Consider the following 19,472-nt stretch of genomic DNA (forward strand, 5'->3'; position numbering starts at 1 on the left):
CACATATATACTCACTATAACTATTGAAGAGTCACAGATGTCACCGGTCTGGGGGTAATCTGTGTGCCTGATGCATTGTGACACCAGTCTGGGGGTAATCTGTGTACCTGATGCCATGTGACACCGGTCTGGGGGTAATCTGTGTGCCTGATGCATTATGACACCAGTATGGGGGTAATCTGTGTGCCTGATGCATTGTGACACCAGTCTGGGGGTAACGTGTGTGCCGGATGCATTGTGACACCGGTCTGGGGGTAATCTGTGTGCCTGATGCCATGTGACACCAGTCTGGGGGTAATCTGTCCTGATGGGTCTGGGGTATCTGTGTGCCTGATGCATTGTGACACCAGTCTGGGGGTAATCTGTGTGCCTGATGCATTGTGACACCAGTCTGGGGTTAATCTGTGTGCCTGATGCATTGTGACACCAGTCTGGGGTTAATCTGTGTGCCTGATGCATTGTGACACCAGTCTGGGGGTAATCTGTGTGCCTGATGCATTGTGACACCGGTCTGAGGGTAATCTGTGTGCCTGATGCATTGTGACACCAGTCTGGGAGTAATCTGTGTGCCTGATGCCATGTGACACCGGTCTGAGTGTAATCTGTGTGCCTGATGCATTGTGACACCAGTCTGAGGGTAATCTGTGTGCCTGATGCATTGTGACACCAGTCTGAGGGTAATGTGTGTACCTGATGCATTGTGACACCAGTCTGTGGGTAATCTGTGTGCCTGATGCATTATGACACCAGTCTGGGGGTAATCTGTGTGCCTGATGCCTTGTGACACCGGTCTGCCGAAAAGGAAGATGAATCAAAAGTGCAGCATGATAACCTTTTTGGACAATAATTTAGATAGTTACCTCAAAATGCAAATGGACAAGAGAAAATCATAGATTTTACAGATGATTCACTGTTCATTGTGAGTGAGTGAGTATGGTTTTACGCCGTTTTTAGTAATATTCCAGCAATATCACGTCGGGGGACACCATAAATAAGCGTCACACATTGCTGTTCATTGTGAAATGTCTGGATAAAATGCACAAAATATTCGAGGAGCATTGTGCTAACTGTCCAATCTGAATTGCAGAGGTGAGAAAAAGCGGCTACGTTTTACATTGTTTTTACAAAGCTTTGCCATCTGATCACCTAGAATTCCTTATTACCATTTGCACACGGCTTCATTGAGAACTCAAAATATATATCCCTGCAACCTGCAGTGGCCTTATAAGGGCATGGAACAAAAGACTACCACAGTTTGCAACTTTCGGACATGTTCACGAGTATTTTGCAAGGAAAACACTATTAATTTCCTTTTCGGCTATAAGGAAAACCAAGTTCTATGGAGTGTCAACTTTTATGTTCCAACGAGTGCGACGTTTCGGTGTCGGTACTAACACCGTTATTTGCATTGGCAGAGCCAAGGGGGTGTACTCTGTCTATGCAAATAACGGTGTTAGTTCAACACACACACACACCCTACCCCCAACCCCCACCCAGCTCCTCCTTTTGAAACTTCCCCAATCCGCCTATGACAATTGACACTAAGTGATTGAAGAAAGCTTGGGCTGTTCCATGTCTGAACCAACGGTTGTCCCAATTGTTGGGATTACAGACATGCTGTTAATTAAGTATTCTGTTTTGACCCTTTTTCATTTGAGGAGACGGAAGCAAGGTGGACATGGTGCACCTAGTGGGGGACATTCCCCACAGAGATAAATAGCACACGCTATTTAACAATGACAATATGTTTTATGTTGGGGAACAGGTCAAAATTGCCACACGAAAAAAATGGCCATACCACAAAGTGAAAATGACCATAGAAAACGTCAAGATGGCCATACATTAGTTTTTCATATTAATGAGTATTGTTCTTGAAATGCTTTCCTGTTAATTAATTAATACTTTGAGATTGTTACTTATTTAATATTTTGAGATGTTTTTTTTATCCTGTTCTTTGAGATGTTTTCTTATGCAATACTTTGAGCTTCTTTGACACTTCTGATATGCATGTGGAATTTGGTGGTGTGGAAGAAGTCGTCGATTTCGTTGTGAGGTCAATGGAACTGTCCATTGAGGAAGACGAAGACGAGACTCATGAAGTGGAAGAGCGGTTCACCCTTCTCGAGACCGGCTCACAGAAGGGAAAACCTCTACTGATGGAGTCACATGACGAGGATGAGCGGTTCACCCTTCTCGAGACCGGCTCACAGAAGGGAAAACCTCTACTGATGGAGTCACATGAAGAGGAAGAGCAGTTCACCCTTCTCGAGACCGGCTCATTTTTTTATTGGAGAGGGTGTGTGTGTGTGTTGTGTGTGTGTGTGTGTGTGGTGGTGGGTGGCGTGACAACCATTATTGGCATGAGTATAATATCTATTATTATAGTAAATAATAGTAATTCATTGCAGTTCTGTATTACATTGTAATGTGATGTTGTAAATATAATATATACATTATAACGTATCATGTAATATTTATCAAGTGTATTTTCATTTTAGTCTTCAAGAGGCCAGAAAGTGTACTGATTTGTTGATGTGTAATATACATCAAGTTTTGTCTGATATAACTTCCTTTGTCATTTTTACACCTTGATATCAAATAATACACCTTGATATCACAAATAATACAACATGGAAAATGTTATGGGTATTAACAAATAAAACAATAATGTATGGCCATTTTGACTTTTTCTATGGCCATTTGTCAGCAATTTTGTACACATGTACCAGAAGGCGGGGTCAGCAATTTTGTACATAAAATTATGTTTAATATTATGCTTAGAAATTTTGGGAAGGGGAGGGGGGGTCATTGATTTTGTACATGACATGCTGGGGGGGTCACTTATTTTGTACATAATTTTTTTTTTCGTTTTCGGGGGTGTCATTCACATTGTACATGCTTCTCCATAAAAATAATCATCAAACACACACACATACACACACCAGCCATAGATTATGAATGGTCCCTTATGTGACTGTAAAGCTGTGTAACCCCCATGCATTTTTAGCGGTCTGAAGTACTCGTACTAGAGTTTGGTCCCTTGTTGGAATTTCAAGATGGCTCCCTAGCACCGCGTAAACAAAAAGGATTACTGAACACTGGGAATGTGTTTTTAAAGATGATAGTATCATGAATAAGAACTTGAAGACTCGGGTTGCTGTATCTTTGAAGAATACAATCGGACGACATGTCGGGGTTCTTCCTGTTGATCCAAGACCACGTGTGACAAGGAAAGCTCCCTCGAGGTGAGAAACACTGATTATCCTCGTATTCTCTTGTTATGAGATTTCGGACGCTTATGAACATCCATTGTTTTCCAATTATCGTATGAAAGGTTGAAAAGCATGTCACTAACTTATCACAGACACTTCTGTCTTAGACATAAGTCATCATCTGAGTATGTACAATCGCAAGAATGTCAGAGTGAGGCACTACCGCAAACATGATAAACGTATGATGGCCGAAATGTGGGGAATAAAACACAGGTCTTTGGCCTTAAGAGCAAACGCTTTAACGACTAGGCTACACCATCGCCCCTTAAAAAATGAGACTTCGTCCGCAAAGATATCATTCTAACTGTAAAGGTGAAGAGTTTAGTTATGTAGCCCACTTTGTAATATTTGTTAAGATAAAATGATTTATTGTCTTGTCGTCAACGCTGTTATCATGACGTTATTGAGCTGATATGACTGTTATTAAACTCAGGGTCAATATATTCTGTCTTTACTCATAGCAGCTGAAAAATATAACAGCAGTATCTGGCAATCAATGGTATTGATCATCATGGAGTCTGTCACCAATAACTGGTGCTCATTTATCAAGCCATTTTCTCTGGGAAACTGGAAATTTGAGAATAGTTATGGAATTTCTTTCAATAATGTTATATGAATTTGTTGAAGGTAGCTAAATCATATCCTACCTCACCATCCCCTATGTGTCGTAAAGGGGTGCCAAACCCTACAGAACGTAAAGGGGTGCCAAACCCTACAGAACGTAAAGGGGTGCCAAACCCTACAGAACGTAAAGGGGTGCCAAACCCTACAGAACGTAAAGGGGTGCCAAACCCTACAGAACGTAAAGGGGTGCCAAACCCTACAGAACGTAAAGGGGTGCCAAACCCTACAGAACGTAAAGGGGTGCCAAACCCTACAGAACGTAAAGGGGTGCCAAACCCTACAGAACGTAAAGGGTGCCAAAACCCTAACCCTACAGAGCGTGGGGGTGCCAAACCCTACCCGTGGGGGTGCCAGACCCTACGGCCCAAACCCTACAGAACGTGAAGGGTGCCAAACCCTACAGATTGTAAAGGTGCCAAACCCTACAGAACGTGGGGGTGCCAAACGTTGTAAGGGGTGCCAACAGAGGCCCTACAGAAGAGCGTGGGGTGCCAAACCCTACAGGTGCCAAAACCCTACAGAACGTGAAGGGGTGCCAAACCCTACAGAACGTGAAGGGGTGCCAAACCCTACAGAACGTAAGGGGTGCCAAACCCTACAGAGCGTACCAGAGACGTAAAGGGGTGCCAAACCCTACAGACAGAGCGTGAAAGGGGTGCCAAACCCTACAGAACGTGAAACCCTACAGAGCGTGGGGTGCCAAACCCTACAGAACGTAAAGGGGTGCCAAACCCTACAGAACGTAAAGGGGTGCCAAACCCTACAGAACGTAAAGGGGTGCCAAACCCTACAGAACGTAAAGGGGTGCCAAACCCTACAGATTGTAAAGGGGTGCCAAACCCTACAGAACGTAAAGGGGTGCCAAACCCTACAGAACGTAAAGGGGTGCCAAACCCTACAGATTGTAAAGGGGTGCCAAACCCTACAGAACGTAAAGGGGTGCCAAACCCTACAGATTGTAAAGGGGTGTCAAACCCTACAGAACGTAAAAGGGTGTTTGATTGGTTAGTGGTGATTGACTGAAGAGGGATACCTTCCCTTCTTGATCAGAAAGGGTATTCAACCCTAACACAAGAAACCTTGAAGATCGGAAATGCTCCTAAGTTCTGTGAGATCCGTGAAGATCCGGGTTAGAAATGATCTTCAATAACCCACGCTTGTCGCAAGATTCGACTAACTGGATCGGGTGGTTAGGCACGCTGACTTGATTGACACATGTCATTGTATCCCAACTGCGTAGATTGATGCTCATAATGATGATCACTGGGTCGTCTGGTCCAGACTCAATTATTTGCAGACCTCCGCCATATAGCTGGAATACTGCTGAGTGCAATGTTAAACAACAAACCAACCAACCACCCATGTTGTGTGAAGCGAGAGCCACAGTTGGCTGCCTGAGCGAATTAGCCCTAATGTAAGCTGCACTCAGTCAACTGCATTGCTGCTGATCTTATAACTTTTAATTATGCATGTAGTATTCTCAATGAGTACAGCCTATAGTATCTCCGTGATTACTTCATGTGTATCACGTGACTTGTGTACTACGTCAGAATAAAGTGGGTGATTGGAACTACTCGCATGTCGTGTTGTCCCTTGTATGTGTTGACGAAAAGAGCCCATGAACTTTCATGATGAAGATACTAGAATGCATATTTTCCTGAATATTTGTGTTATTTTTCTTTCCAGCTAGATCAGTATTAAAGAATCTAGACATGACCAGTTACTATTGTGTAGTGAGTGAGTTTCAGTTTTACGCCAAACTCAGCAATATTCCAGCTAGATGGCGGCGGTCTGTAAATAATATACACAAAGAACAGTGACACACAGTCAGCTGGTTCACGGTCAAGCAGTGGGTCTTCAGTTAGTTTCTAGGGAGTGAAAATGAATTAATTACAAGTTATTTTGGATTCTGATGGTGTCAGATGTATGTCCGTAAGCTGTTACATTCAACTTTATCATTGTGCATCATTAGCCGTTGATCCCCCCCATGTCCGTCTGGAATCAATAATTATGGTATATATATTGACCAGTGCTGACAAGCAAATCAAACTGAAAGGATTTTTACGACATATTGATTATTTGAGGACATCTCCAATGTTCTGTTTTAAACAAATGCAGGAAGTCATTAGTTTTCATGATGTTTTTTTCATTTAATACTTACACTTATTTATATACTTCTCTGTATTCCAGTGGTGGAGGAGTTGTCAGGAAGGCAGGATCATGCACATCAGCTGCACAGCCACTGTCTCGCACGTCATCCCTCACCTCCACTAACCGTGACCTTTCTGATGATGAGGAGCATGATGATATCAAGTTATCAAGTGCTATTAATTCGAGACAGGGATCTTCAAGATCTGTGTCTTCCCAGTTTGGGTCAGCAAGAAGTAGGTCTTCACGTATTGGGTCATCCCGTGCTGGGTCATCTCGTGCTGGGTCATCCCGGAGGGCCTCTACTGGCACAAGGCCGCACACATCAGAAGAGAAGGAAAAAGATGATCGCCCCAAAAACACCATAGAACCTGAAGAAATTGTAAGTATTCTGGCAGTCATCTGACAAACAGTTTCTGATCATTACAAATGAACTTTGAATAATGATATGTTATTTGTTATGAGATGAGATTCAAAAAAGTATTGTTTCTTTATTTAGAAGTTGGTAGCTTAAACATTATCAATGGCCTGTGACTTGTTTGTGATCCTACTGGGCTTGTTGTAACAAGGGCTAGGTAAGACAAGGGCTAGTTGTGACATGGGTTAGTTGTGACATGGGTTAGTTGTGACATGGGTTAGTTGTAGCAATGGTTAGGTGTTAATGGGTTAGTTGTTACAAGGGCTAGGTGTGACAAGGGTAGGTGTGACAGGGGCTAGTTGTAGCAAGGGTTAGTTGTTACAAGGGCTAGGTGTGACAAGGGTAGGTGTAACAAGGGCTGGTTGTGACAAGGGCTAGGCGTGACAAGGGCTGGTTGTAACATGGGCTAGGTGTGACAAGGGCTGGTTGTAACAAGGGCTGGTTGTGACAAGGGCTATGTGTGACAGGGGCTAGGTGTGACAAGGACTGGTTTTAGCAAGGGCTGGTTGTAACAAGGGTTGGTTGTGACAAGGGCTGGGTGTGACAAGGGCTAGGTGTGACAAGGGCTGGTTGTAGCAAGGGCTGGTTGTGACAAGGGCTAGGTGTGACAAGGGCTAGGTGTGACAAGGGCTGGTTGTGACAAGGGCTACGCATGACAAGGGCTGGTTGTAGCAAGGGCTGGTTGTGACAAGGGCTAGGTGTGACAAGGGCTGGTTGTGACAAGGGCTGGTTGTGACAAGGGCTGGTTGTGACAAGGGCTAGGTGTGACAAGGGCTGGTTGTGACAAGGGCTGGTTGTGACAAGGGCTAGGTGTGACAAGGGCTGGTTGTAACAAGGGCTGGTTGTGACAAGGGCTAGGTGTGACAAGGGCTAGGTGTGACAAGGGCTGGTTGTAACAAGGGCTGGTTGTGACAAGGGCTAGGTGTGACAAGGGCTGGTTGTGACAAGGGCTAGGTGTGACAAGGGCTGGTTGTAGCAAGGGCTGGTTGTGACAAGGGCTAGGTGTGACAAGGGCTGGTTGTAACAAGGGCTAGGTGTGAGAAGGGCTAGGTGTGACAAGGGCTGGTTGTGACAAGGGTAGTTGTGACAGGGGCTAGTTGTTGTAACAGAGGCTAGTTGTAACAGGGGATAGTTTTGGCATGGGTTAGTTGTGTTGAGGACTAGTTGTATCGGAGGCTAGGTGTGACCTGGGTTAGTTGTTGTAACAGAGGCTAATTGTTACAGGGACTAGTTGTAACCATCATCTTCATATTCTAATTTAACCAGAAATGTAAGTTGTCAGTCTCACTGCTGCTTCTACTGTCACCAGTTGGAGCAGTGTCAGGAGCGAGACTACAACCGGGTGTACGAGATCAGCCTCCATGGAGAGGCCTTGACCCATGTGGCTGACCTAGAAAAGGTAGGTAACTCTCACCACAGCTCATACAGATTTGAAGCTTTAACTTATTATAATAAAGATATTTATAGTTTAAGCAGTGTTCGACCCCATAATGCAACTACCCACTGACCTGTTCCCTGCTGCCCTCTCCAGGTCATTTCTCCCCTTTCCTCTCCAGCTCATTCCTCTCTGGTCCTCCTCTTCCCTCTCCAGGTCATTCCTCTCTGGTCCTCCCCTTCCCTCTCCAGGTCATTCCTCTCTGGTCCTCCTCTTCCCTCTCCAGGTCATTCCTCTCTGGTCCTCCCCTTCCCTCTCCAGGTCATTCCTCTCTGGTCCTCCCCTTCCCTCTCCAGGTCATTCCTCTCTGGTCCTCCCCTTCCCTCTCCAGGTCATTCCTCTCTGGTCCTCCCTTCCCTCTCCAGGTCATTCCTCTCTGGTCCTCCCCTTCCCTCTCCAGGTCATTCCTCTCTGGTCCTCCCCTTCCCTCTCCAGGTCATTCCTCTCTGGTCCTCCCTTCCCTCTCCAGGTCATTCCTCTCTGGTCCTCCCCTTCCCTCTCCAGGTCATTCCTCTCTGGTCCTCCCCTTCCCTCTCCAGGTCATTCCTCTCTGGTCCTCCTCTTCCCTCTCCAGGTCATTCCTCTCTGGTCCTCCCCTTCCCTCTCCAGGTCATTCCTCTCTGGTCCTCCCCTTCCCTCTCCAGGTCATTTCTCTCTGGTCCTCCCCTTCCATCTGCAGGTCATTTCTCTCTGGTCCTCCTCTTCCATCTGCAGGTCATTTCTGCAGGTCATTCCTCTCTGGTCCTCCCCTTCCCTCTCCAGGTCATTTCTCTCTGGTCCTCCTCTTCCATCTGCAGGTCATTTCTGCAGGTCATTCCTCTCAGGCCCTCCCTTTCTTCCCTCAACATGGCATTTCTCCATGTGCTCGCACTTCCCTCTGCACATCCTTTCCCCTTGGTCCTCCCCCCTCCCATCTCCAGGTCATTTTTCCCAGGTCCTCTCCAGGTGATTTCCCCTTGTTTTTATACCCTCTACAACTATAAAGAAAAGGTAGACATTATCACACTATAATATTTGTAAGAATGATATATTAAGTGTCCAAAAGGCGATGAACATGACCAGCGGGCAGTTGGCAGGTTGGAATATGTTGTAGGGACGGTGATCGAAAAAAAAGTCATGGAAAAAATGTCATAGGAAAAGAACTATTATAAACATCCTGTTCTCCAGTTATTTACTTTGTTTATACTGTATTTTATAAATTTCACTTTCATTGTAAGTAATAAAATCATCCTCTTCTCCAGATATTTTGCAAAGAAAACACAAACAAACTAATGCAACAACAACTGTTATGAAAATGTCCTGTTCTCCGTTTACTTTGTTTATACTATTTCACTTTCAAGGTAAATATTCCTTTCAATGTGATGCTATAAGCAATTGGATCTTATCAGAACAGGAGGAATGAACATATTTGATAATGTGATAATATTGTTATGACTTGTTAAATAAATACATTATCAATATTGACCTTTTTTGAGACTTTTTTTCCCATGACTTTTTTCCTATGACTTTTTTTCCTACAACCGTAGGGATCAGGGGCCATACCCATGTTCCCAGTATATTGTTGGTTGCATTCATGTTTCTGAAGACTGTTTTCTATTCTTTTCAACAGTTCCGGAAAGTCCGGGTTCTGGATTTGTCCTGCAATCACATCAGAAGAATAGATAATCTGGAGTTCAATCAAGTAGGTTCCTACGTTCCATGTACACAGGGGTACTCATTTTATCTGTTTTTACACAGACAAGCAACATTAAGGTGTAATATGCCATCATTTCTTCTGTGTATACAGACAGGTGACATTAAGGTGAAATATGCCATCATTTCTTCTGTGTAAACAGACAAGTGACATTAAGGTGTAATATGGCTTCATTTCTTCTGTGTAAACAGACAGGTGACCTTAAGGTGTAATATGCCATCATTTATTCCTCGCTATGACAGGTGACATTAAGGTGTAATATGCCATCATTTCTTCTGTGTATACAGACATGTGACATTAAGGTGTAATATGCCATCATTTCTTCTGTGTAAACAGACAGGTGACATTAAGGTGTAATATGCCATCATTTCTTCTGTGTATACAGACAGGTGACATTAAGGTGTAATATGCCATCATTTCTTCTGTGTATACAGACAGGTGACATTAAGGTGTAATATGCCATCATTTCTTCTGTGTATACAGACAGGTGACATTAAGGTGTAATATGCCATCATTTATTCCTCGCTATGACAGGCGACCTTAAGGTGTAATATGCCATCATTTATTCCTCCCTATGACAGGTGACAGTTCTGAGGAATGTGCCCTAATGCCATCTGGAAATACACAAACAGCTTGTGTCACACTGCGACATTCATTGCATTTGTAATGAAGTATATCATCTTTGTATCTGGTCAAAATGAGAATTTTTTAAACTTACCCTATCTCACGTAAATGCCATCTCTTGATCTTACGGCCATTGAGTGGAAACAACCTGGAACCTCACCTGAACACACCCAAGGTCCTATTGTTGTAAACTCATACACAGTGTGTTCTCCTTATTGTTGTCTAGGGTGTAGACATCGCATCTTAGAGAGTTTTGTTCTCTATTATTGGGGGCTAGGGTAAAGCTTTTTCAATCTTAGAATTTGTAGGTATTTCTAATGGGAATGGATGACATGTCTTCTTGGAAGAAAATCATATGAAGTTTTGGAAGATGCAAAAGGACTTCTACTTCATTTGACTCCACTCACTCATCTTGATATTGTCTGGGCAGGAGAATTGGAATATTTGCCAAGAACTGGACCATATTTGATGACCAGTACATTGTCAGTGTTCTTTCAGAAGGATACAGACTACATCTTGTGTGAGTGCCGCCCCTGACTCTTGACCTCCACATCCATGGTGCCTGGACTGTGTGTTAGTAGAATAGTTAGCGATAGAATGGTTAGTGATAGAATTCATAGGTCCCTTGTGCGACAGACCTTGTTTTTGCTCACTGATCTCTCTCATCCTGAAGAAAGATTCGAAGAAGCTTTGCATGATTATCAACATGAAGATTTTCGGTGCTCAGTATTTTCAGCTGACTTCACACTTTAAGATGGTCTCCATTCACACGATCATCAATCAGGGGGATTACATGCTCAGCCTCAATCTCCAAGACACGTACCTACATGCACCAATCTTCCTATATCATTTAAAGTTGCTTTTATTTAATTTCTGCAAAAAAACCCAACACACCCCCACACACAGCTACAGACTACCCTCAGTACATTGTCAGACAAATTAACAATAGAGTCGTAAGGTCCATTTCTCAACACCTCACACTTCACCTGGAGTGCTAAGCTTCACCATCACTGAGTTGCAGGTCTGTGGTCAAGTGACAAACTGTTCCTCCACATCAGTTTTCAAGGAGCCAATTGTAACCCAGTTTTCAAGGAGGCGATTCTAGCAGTATGTCACTGGTCCAATTCACAGATAAATTTACAATTCCAGTATCTGAAAGTAACGGTTTTACGTCTTCACGTTTAGTCTGCGCTATCAGATCTACAGATGGCTTAACCTAGCTGTATAGGTGACGTAGCTGAGCTGCTCTGCCATAAGAGCCACAGTTACTGTAGCATTACAGATGGCACAACTTAGCTCTAAATTGGCCCCTGTAGGACCAGACCAGGTCCAGGTCCCCAGTAGAACCAGACTCTCCTGTAACACCAGACTCACCCGTAAGACCAGACTCACCCATAAGACCAGACTCACCCATAGGACCAGACTCACCCATAGGACCAGACTCACCCAAGGACCAGACTCTCCTGTAAGACCAGACTCACCCATTTGAAGCTTTAACTTATTATAATAAAGATATTTATAGTTTAAGCAGTGTTCGACCCCATAATGCAACTACCCACTGACCTATTCCCTGCTGCCCTCTCCAGGTCATTTCTCCCCTTTCCTCTCCAGCTCATTCCTCTCTGGTCCTCCTCTTCCCTCTCCAGGTCATTTCTGCAGGTCATTCCTCTCTGGTCCTCCCCTTCCCTCTCCAGGTCATTCCTCTCTGGTCCTCCCCTTCCCTCTCCATAGGACCAGACTCACCCATAGCACAAGACTCTCCTGTAAGACCAGACTCACCCATAAGACCAGACTCACCCATAGGACCAGACTCACCCATAGGACCAGACTCAGCCATAGCACCAGACTCTCCTGTAGGACCAGACTCTCCTGTAAGACCAGACTCACCCATAGGACCAGACTCACCCATAAGACCAGACTCACCTATAGGACCAGACTCTCCTGTAAGACCAGACTCACCCATAGGACCAGACTGACCCATAAGACCAGACTCACCCATAGGACCAGACTCTCCTGTAAGACCAGACTCACCCATAAGACCAGACTCACCCATAGGACCAGACTCACCCAAGGACCAGACTCTCCCATAGGACCAGACTCACCCAAGGACCAGACTCACCCATAGGACCAGACTCTCCTGTAGGACCAGACTCACCCATAGGACCAGACTCTCCTGTAGGACCAGACTCACCCATAGGACCAGACTCTCCTGTAAGACCAGACTCACCCATAAGACCAGACTCACCCATAGGACCAGACTCACCCATAGGACCAGACTCTCCTGTAGGACCAGACTGGTGGTATTGATTCAGCTGATGCTGGCTTATCTTCAGTTTTTCTTTCCAGGATTTACGCGAGTTGAAACTTTATGGGAACCAGATTTCAACTATTGAGAATCTAGACAAGTAAGTTGTGTTAGATTATCATAGGACATGCTGAATGTCCAGGATGATATGAGAAAGTCACACAGTCAGTCAACGGTATAGTTGTGTCGAGCAACAGTGGCAGAAGCTACAGTAAAATATCTGGCCCTCTCAAATTATTAACTATTGATTGGCAGTGTGACCACTTATCCAACTCATGGCAGTCAGATGTTGGCTGGAGAAAGTATTGTACATCTCTGTTTGATAACCCCTTTGTTTGTGTGTGCGCATGTGTGTTAGAGTAGTTAGTGAGTGTTCTGGTAGTTTGTATGTGTTAGTGAAGGTTGTGACTGACTGACTGACTCAGTTTGGTTTAACGCCGCTTTTAGCAATATTCCAGCTACATCACGGCGAGGGACACCAGAAATGGGCTTCACACATCGTACCCATTAGGCTACCCCACCGCCCCTAGTGAAGGTTGTGAGTGTTATGGTAGTGTGTGTGTTAATGTAGTTAGTGTGTGTTAGGGAGAGAGAGAGAGAGAGAGAGAGAGAGAGAGAGAGAGAGAGAGAGAGAGAGAGAGAGAGAGAGAGAGAGAGAGAGAGAGAGAGAGAGAGAGAGAGAGAGAGAGAGAGAGAGTGTGTGTGTTAGGGTAGTGTGTGTGATAGGGCAGTTAGTGTGTGTCATGTAAGTTAGTGTGTGTGAGGATATGTGATCAGTTTGGATACATATTGTGAATATTGTATGTCTTCATGTGATGTTTCTGTTTTAGTCTCAAGGAACTTTGCAGTCTACAGCTGCAGCACAACAAGATTAGATCAGTTGGTGAGTAGCTGTAACCTCGGGTTGTGTCTGTCTTCACACTGTCCAATTCAGCTGTACCCTCGGGTTGTGTCTGTCTTGACACTGTCCAATTCAGCTGTAACCTCGGGTTGTGTCTCTCTTGACACTGTCCAATTCAGCTGTACCCTAGGATTGTGTCTGTCTTGACACTGTCCAATTTAGCTGTAACCTCGGGTTGTGTCTGTCTTGACACTGTCCAATTTAGCTGTAACCTCGGGTTGTGTCTGTCTTGACACTGTCCAATTTAGCTGTACCCTCGGGTTGTGTCTGTCTTGACACTGTCCAATTCAGCTGTAACCTCGGGTTGTGTCTGTCTTGACACTGTCCAATTCAGCTGTACCCTAGGATTGTGTCTGTCTTGACACTGTCCAATTTAACTGTAACCTTGGGTTGTGTCTGTCTTGACACTGTCCAATTTAGCTGTACCCTAGGATTGTGTCTGTCTTGACACTGTCCAATTTAGCTGTAACCTCGGGTTGTGTCTGTCTTCACACTGTCCAATTTAGCTGTACCCTCGGGTTGTGTCTGTCTTGACACTGTCCAATTCAGCTGTAACCTCGGGTTGTGTCTGTCTTGACACTGTCCAATTTAGCTGTACCCTAGGATTGTGTCTGTCTTGACACTGTCCAATTTAACTGTAACCTTGGGTTGTGTCTGTCTTGACACTGTCCAATTTAGCTGTACCCTAGGATTGTGTCTGTCTTGACACTGTCCAATTTAGCTGTAACCTCGGGTTGTGTCTGTCTTGACACTGTCCAATTCAGCTGTAACCTAGGATTGTGTCTATCTTGACACTGTCCAATTCATAAAGTGTGGGAGGTCGGGTTGGTATGGGGTGAATACAAGGTGAGGGAGGTCGGGTTGGTGTGGTGTGAATACAAAGTGAGGGAGGTTGGGTTGGTGTGGTGTGAATACAAAGTGAGGGAGGTTGGGTTGGTGTGGGGTGAATACAAAGTGAGGGAGGTTGGGTTGGTGTGGTGTGAATACAAAGTGAGGGAGGTCGGGTTGGTGTGGTGTGAATACAAAGTGAGGGAGGTCGGGTTGGTGTGGGGTGAATACAAAATGAGGGAGGTTGGGTTGGTGTGGTGTGAATACAAAGTGAGGGAGGTCGGGTTGGTGTGGGGTGAATACAAAGTGAGGGAGGTCGGGTTGGTGTGGTGTGAATACAAAGTGAGGGAGGTCGGGTTGGTGTGGTGTGAATGCAAAGTGAGGGAGGTTGGGTTGGTGTGGTGTGAATACAAAGTGAGGGAGGTCGGGTTGGTGTGGTGTGAATACAAAGTGAGGGAAATTAGGGTTGGTGTGGGAGTGAATACAAAGTGAGGGAGGTCGGGTTGGTGTGGTGTGAATACAAAGTGAGGGAGGTCGGGTTGGTGTGTGGTGAATACAAAATGAGGGAGGTCGGGTTGGTGTGGTGTGAATACAAAGTGAGGGAGGTCGGGTTGGTGTGGTGTGAATACAAAGTGAGGGAGGTCGGGTTGGTGTGGGGTGAATACAAAATGAGGGAGGTCGGGTTGGTGTGCAAAATGAGGGAGGTGGGGTTGGTGTGGTTTGAATACAAAGTGAGGGAGGTCGGCCTGATGTGGGGTGAACATTAAGTGAGGGAGGTCGGTCTGGTGTGGTGTAAACATAAAGTGAGGGAGGTCGGGTTGGTTTGGGCAGAACATAAAGTGACGGAGGACGGCCTGGTGTGGGCATAACTTATAAACCTATGGCCAATGTTGTCTATTGTTCTTGCAGCTGCTTCGCATTATGGAATAACCTCGGTAGAGGTTTTACGATTGCAGGAGGTTTTACAATGACCATTGTAAAACCTCATATGAGGTTCGAAGTTTTACAATGGTCGTTGTAAAACCTCATGTCAGTATGAACCATGTGTTTCTCACAAGACAGGTACTGCGGGCAGCGCATGTGCAGGACACGGGTAGCGCATGCAGAGCATAAGCATTGCGCGTGCGGGGCAAGGTGTTGTCTGCCAGTCGCATCCCAGTTGATACTGGCTGTTCCATCATTTGTGGGCTGTTCCATCAATGTTGTTCTACTCAGTACATGCACAAATTGAAAATAATACATATGTAATTTTTGTTGTCTAAGACGGTTTATAAGTTTGATAAAAGACTCCTCCTCGGTTTTGGTTAAGAATGTAAAACCTCAGTGTCAGGAAATCCAAATTCTCAACCAAAACCTTGGAGTCATCTTGGTGTGGGGTGAACATAAAGTTAGGGAGGTCGGTCTGGTGTGGGGTGAACATTAAGTGAGGGAGGTCGGTCTGGTGTGGTGTGAATACAAAGTGAGGGAGGTCGGCCTGGTGTGGGGTGAACATAAAGTGACGGAGGACGGCCTGGTGTGTTGTGAACATAAAGTGAGGGAGGACGGCCTGGTGTGGGGTAAACATAAAGTTAGGGAGGTCGGGTTGGTGTGGTTTGAATACAAAGTGAGGGAGGTCGGCCTGATGTGGGGTGAACATTAAGTGAGGGAGGTCGGTCTGGTGTGGTGTAAACATAAAGTGAGGGAGGTCGGGTTGGTTTGGGCATAACTTATAAACCTATGGCCAATGTTGTCTATTGTTTTTGCAGCTGCTTCGCATTATGGAATAACCTCGGTAGAGGTTTTACGATTGCAGGAGGTTTTACAATGACCATTGTAAAACCTCATACGAGGTGCGAAGTTTTACAATGGTCGTTGTAAAACCTCATACCATGATGTGAGGTTTTGAAATGACCATTATTTATGACTGATACAACTTTGTCTTGCTATGACTGATCGTAAAATATCTCATTATTGAAAACTTCCAATATTTAGTGGCGATAACTGGTTTCGAACCCGCAACCCATCGCTTCTCGAGCTTGGCGGTTTTATCCACCACGCCACGGAAGGATCGCTGTGAGGAATGAGATTGTTTGTCAGTATGAACCATGTGTTTCTCTACAAGACAGGTACTCGCGGGCAGCGCATGTGCAGGACACGGGTGGCGTAGCGTGCAGAGCATGAGCATTGCGCGTCTTGAGGGCAAGGTGTTGGCTGCCAGTCGCATCCCAGTTGATAGTGAACGCGGCGGAGGACGCACAACGGAGGACGCCCGGTGGAACGCGGCGGAGGACGGGTGAACGACATGGACCGGACAGGAACATTATGGAGGACCGGTGGAATATGGAGGACCGTTCCAGGGTGAACACATGACCCGGAACGCATGGAGGATCGCCCGGTGAACACAAGGATCACCCAGGAACGCATGGAGGACGGCCCGAAGGAACACATGGAGGACCCAGTGGAATATGAGGAGGAAGGAACACGGTGGAGGACGGAAGGAAGGAGGACCCAGCCCGGTGAACGCAAACGAACTGGATGGAGGTCGGCCCAGAACACAAGGAGGACCGCCCAGGAAGAACGCACGGAGGAATATGGAGGACCCCAGGAACGGCCAGTGGAACACGGAGGACGAACACGGAAGGAACGACAGCGGAGGACGGCCCGGTGGAATATTGCGGAGGACCGGTGGAGGACAAGAACACAAGGAGGACGCATAAGGAACGCGTGGAGGACAGGCGGAGGAATGGAAGGACATGGAGGTCGGCCTGGTGGAACAGTGGAGGACGGCCCATGCAGTGAACGCCCGGTGGACGGCCTGGTGATCGGTCAGGATGGAGCCCGGCCCGGGTGGATAACGGAAGGATCACCGGAGAACACGGTCTGGTGGAACATATGGAGGACCGCCCAGTGGATTACTGGACCGCCCAGCGGAAGGAACGATGTCGGCCCAGGAACGAACAGAAGGAGGAAAAGGAGGTCAGTCCGGATGGATAATCGGCCCGGAACACGAAGGAACACACGGTCCGGCCCAGTGAAACGCCCGGAGGTCGGCCCAGGACGGCCCAGCGGAACACGAAGGACGGCCCGACCAGGAGGCCCGGCCCGACCAACATGGACAGTCCAGGAAGGAACACGGAAGGAATCACGGTGAAGGAGGACGGGAGTGAACGGCCGACCCAGGAAGGTCAGGAGGAACGACAGGAGGAAGCAGCGGAACACACCGCCCAGCAGGAACCAACGTGGAACAGGAATCCGTCTGGATATCGGCCCAGAATGGAGGAACACGCAGGACGGCGCAGGAACGACGGCCGGAATGGAGGACGGTCTGGTCAAGGACACGGAGGACGGTCGGCGTGGAATGCGGAGGACGGCCCAGTGGAGGACAGGCCCAGGAAGACACGGCATGGAACATGGAGGAGGACGGCCCAGGAACACAGCGAACGATAAAAGTGGAGGACGGCCCAGTGGTGGAACGGCCCAGTGAACAGAAGGATGGACTGGTGGAACATAAAGGAGGACAGTTCTGGCGGAACACAGTGGAGGACGGAGGAAGGTGGACGGAGAACAGGAACACAGTGGAGGACGGCCCAGTGGAACAGGTGGAGGACGGCCGGTGACAGTGGAGGACGGCCAGGTGGAACACAGTGGAGGACAGGAACACAGGACGGCCTGGTGGACACAGTGGAGGTCGGCTCGGGTGAAGGAACATGGAGGATCGCCCAGTGGAACACAAGGCCGGTCCAGTGGAACACAGGGAGGACGGCCCAGGAACAGAAGTGGAGGACGGCCCAGTGGAATATGGGGTGGAGGACGGAACAGTGGTGGAACGAGTGGAGGGTCGTGGTCTGGTGGGGTGGAATGGAGGACGGAATAGGGAACAGTGGACGGCCCAGTGGAGGATCGATACAGTGGTGGAACATGGAGGGAGGATATAGTGGAGCATGGCCCAGTGGAATGGAGTGGAGGGACAGTGGAACAGTGGAGGACGGGAACAGTGGAGGACGAAAAGCAGGGGTGGAATGAGTGAGTGAATGGCAGTGGAACATAGTGAGGTTTGAGCAGGTGGAATGAGGACTGCCCAGAGGAATTGAAGGAGGCCTGGAAGGAATGGAGGTCAAGTGGAATGCCCCAGAACACAGAGGACGGAATATGAACAGGAATAATGGAATGGAGGGAGAATGGAATTGAAGGAGGAATGGTGGATGGAAACAGTGGATAATGCAAGGATGGTTCAGGGTGGGTGACAGCTGGATTCCACTTGAGCTGGACGAGCCTGGTCCCCATGTTTACAGGATAGATCTACTCATCTGTACAGCAGGCTTGGAACTACCTGTTTATATAGCATGTCTCCAAGAACTTGGATATATTACATTCCTTTAGCAGCTTGTTTATATTGCTGGCCTTGGACAATCTGTATATATTGCTAGCCTAGAGCTATCTGTATATATTGCTGGCCTTGAAGTATCTGTATATATTGTTGGCCTTGATCTATCTGTATATATTGCTAGCCTTGTGCTATCTGTATATATTGCTGGCCTTGAAGTATCTGTATATATTGTTGGCCTTGATCTATCTGTATATATTATTGCGGGCCTTAAACTGCATGTATATATCCCTGGCCTTTAACTAAGTGTATATATTGCAGGCCTTAAACTACCTGTACATACTGATGGCCTTTTAACTAAGTGTATATATTGCAGGCCTTAAACTACCTGTATATATCTCCGGCCTTTAACTAAGTGTATATATTGCAGGCCTTAAACTGCCTGTATATATCTCCAGCCTTTAACTAAGTGTATATATTGCAGGCCTTAAACTACTTACCAAACCTGGAGGAGCTCTCAGCCTCCAACAACCGACTTCGAAGGTGACAGATATGCAGCGATGTAAGAAGCTACAGGAGGTGGATCTTTCTGGAAACAGGATCTCTGATCTCAGTGGTCTGGCAGGTCTACCTCACCTACAGGTGAGATGGTAGATGTAATTTGCTATAGATGCAGAACTGCATTATATAATCGATTGTTTTAAATTTGAATATCTCCGTGAAGGTGCAACAATTGAAATGATATTGTTTGATTGTGATGTCATGAAGGTGCATGGGATGATGGTATGTAATGTATTGATGTTTACGACTGACAGATCACCACAGTAGAGACAGGTCTAGTTAAGTCACCACACCATTATGTTAAACTTTGAATATTTTCATAAAACTCGAGTTTTTAAAGAAACCTGCACTCATTGATAA

At 46.3% G+C, this 19,472-nt stretch overlaps 1 protein-coding gene across 1 annotated transcript in view; it reads left to right on the top strand.

The window, feature by feature from the left end:
- The first annotated feature begins 3,051 nt into the window (after nt 1-3,051).
- Nucleotides 3,052-19,472, top strand: part of LOC124287949 (protein phosphatase 1 regulatory subunit SDS22-like) — a 107,274-nt gene continuing 90,853 nt past the window's right edge. The window contains exons 1-6 of the mRNA XM_046724443.1: nt 3,052-3,245; nt 6,087-6,426; nt 7,772-7,861; nt 9,507-9,578; nt 12,561-12,619; nt 13,350-13,402. Of these exons, the coding sequence (XP_046580399.1) occupies nt 3,130-3,245; nt 6,087-6,426; nt 7,772-7,861; nt 9,507-9,578; nt 12,561-12,619; nt 13,350-13,402 (730 nt within the window). The 5' untranslated portion in view covers nt 3,052-3,129. The remainder of the gene's footprint in view (nt 3,246-6,086; nt 6,427-7,771; nt 7,862-9,506; nt 9,579-12,560; nt 12,620-13,349; nt 13,403-19,472) is intronic.

Source organism: Haliotis rubra, unplaced genomic scaffold (assembly GCF_003918875.1).
Source record: "Haliotis rubra isolate DU_JTF1 unplaced genomic scaffold, ASM391887v1 Scf409, whole genome shotgun sequence".
NCBI lineage: Eukaryota > Metazoa > Mollusca > Gastropoda > Lepetellida > Haliotidae > Haliotis > Haliotis rubra.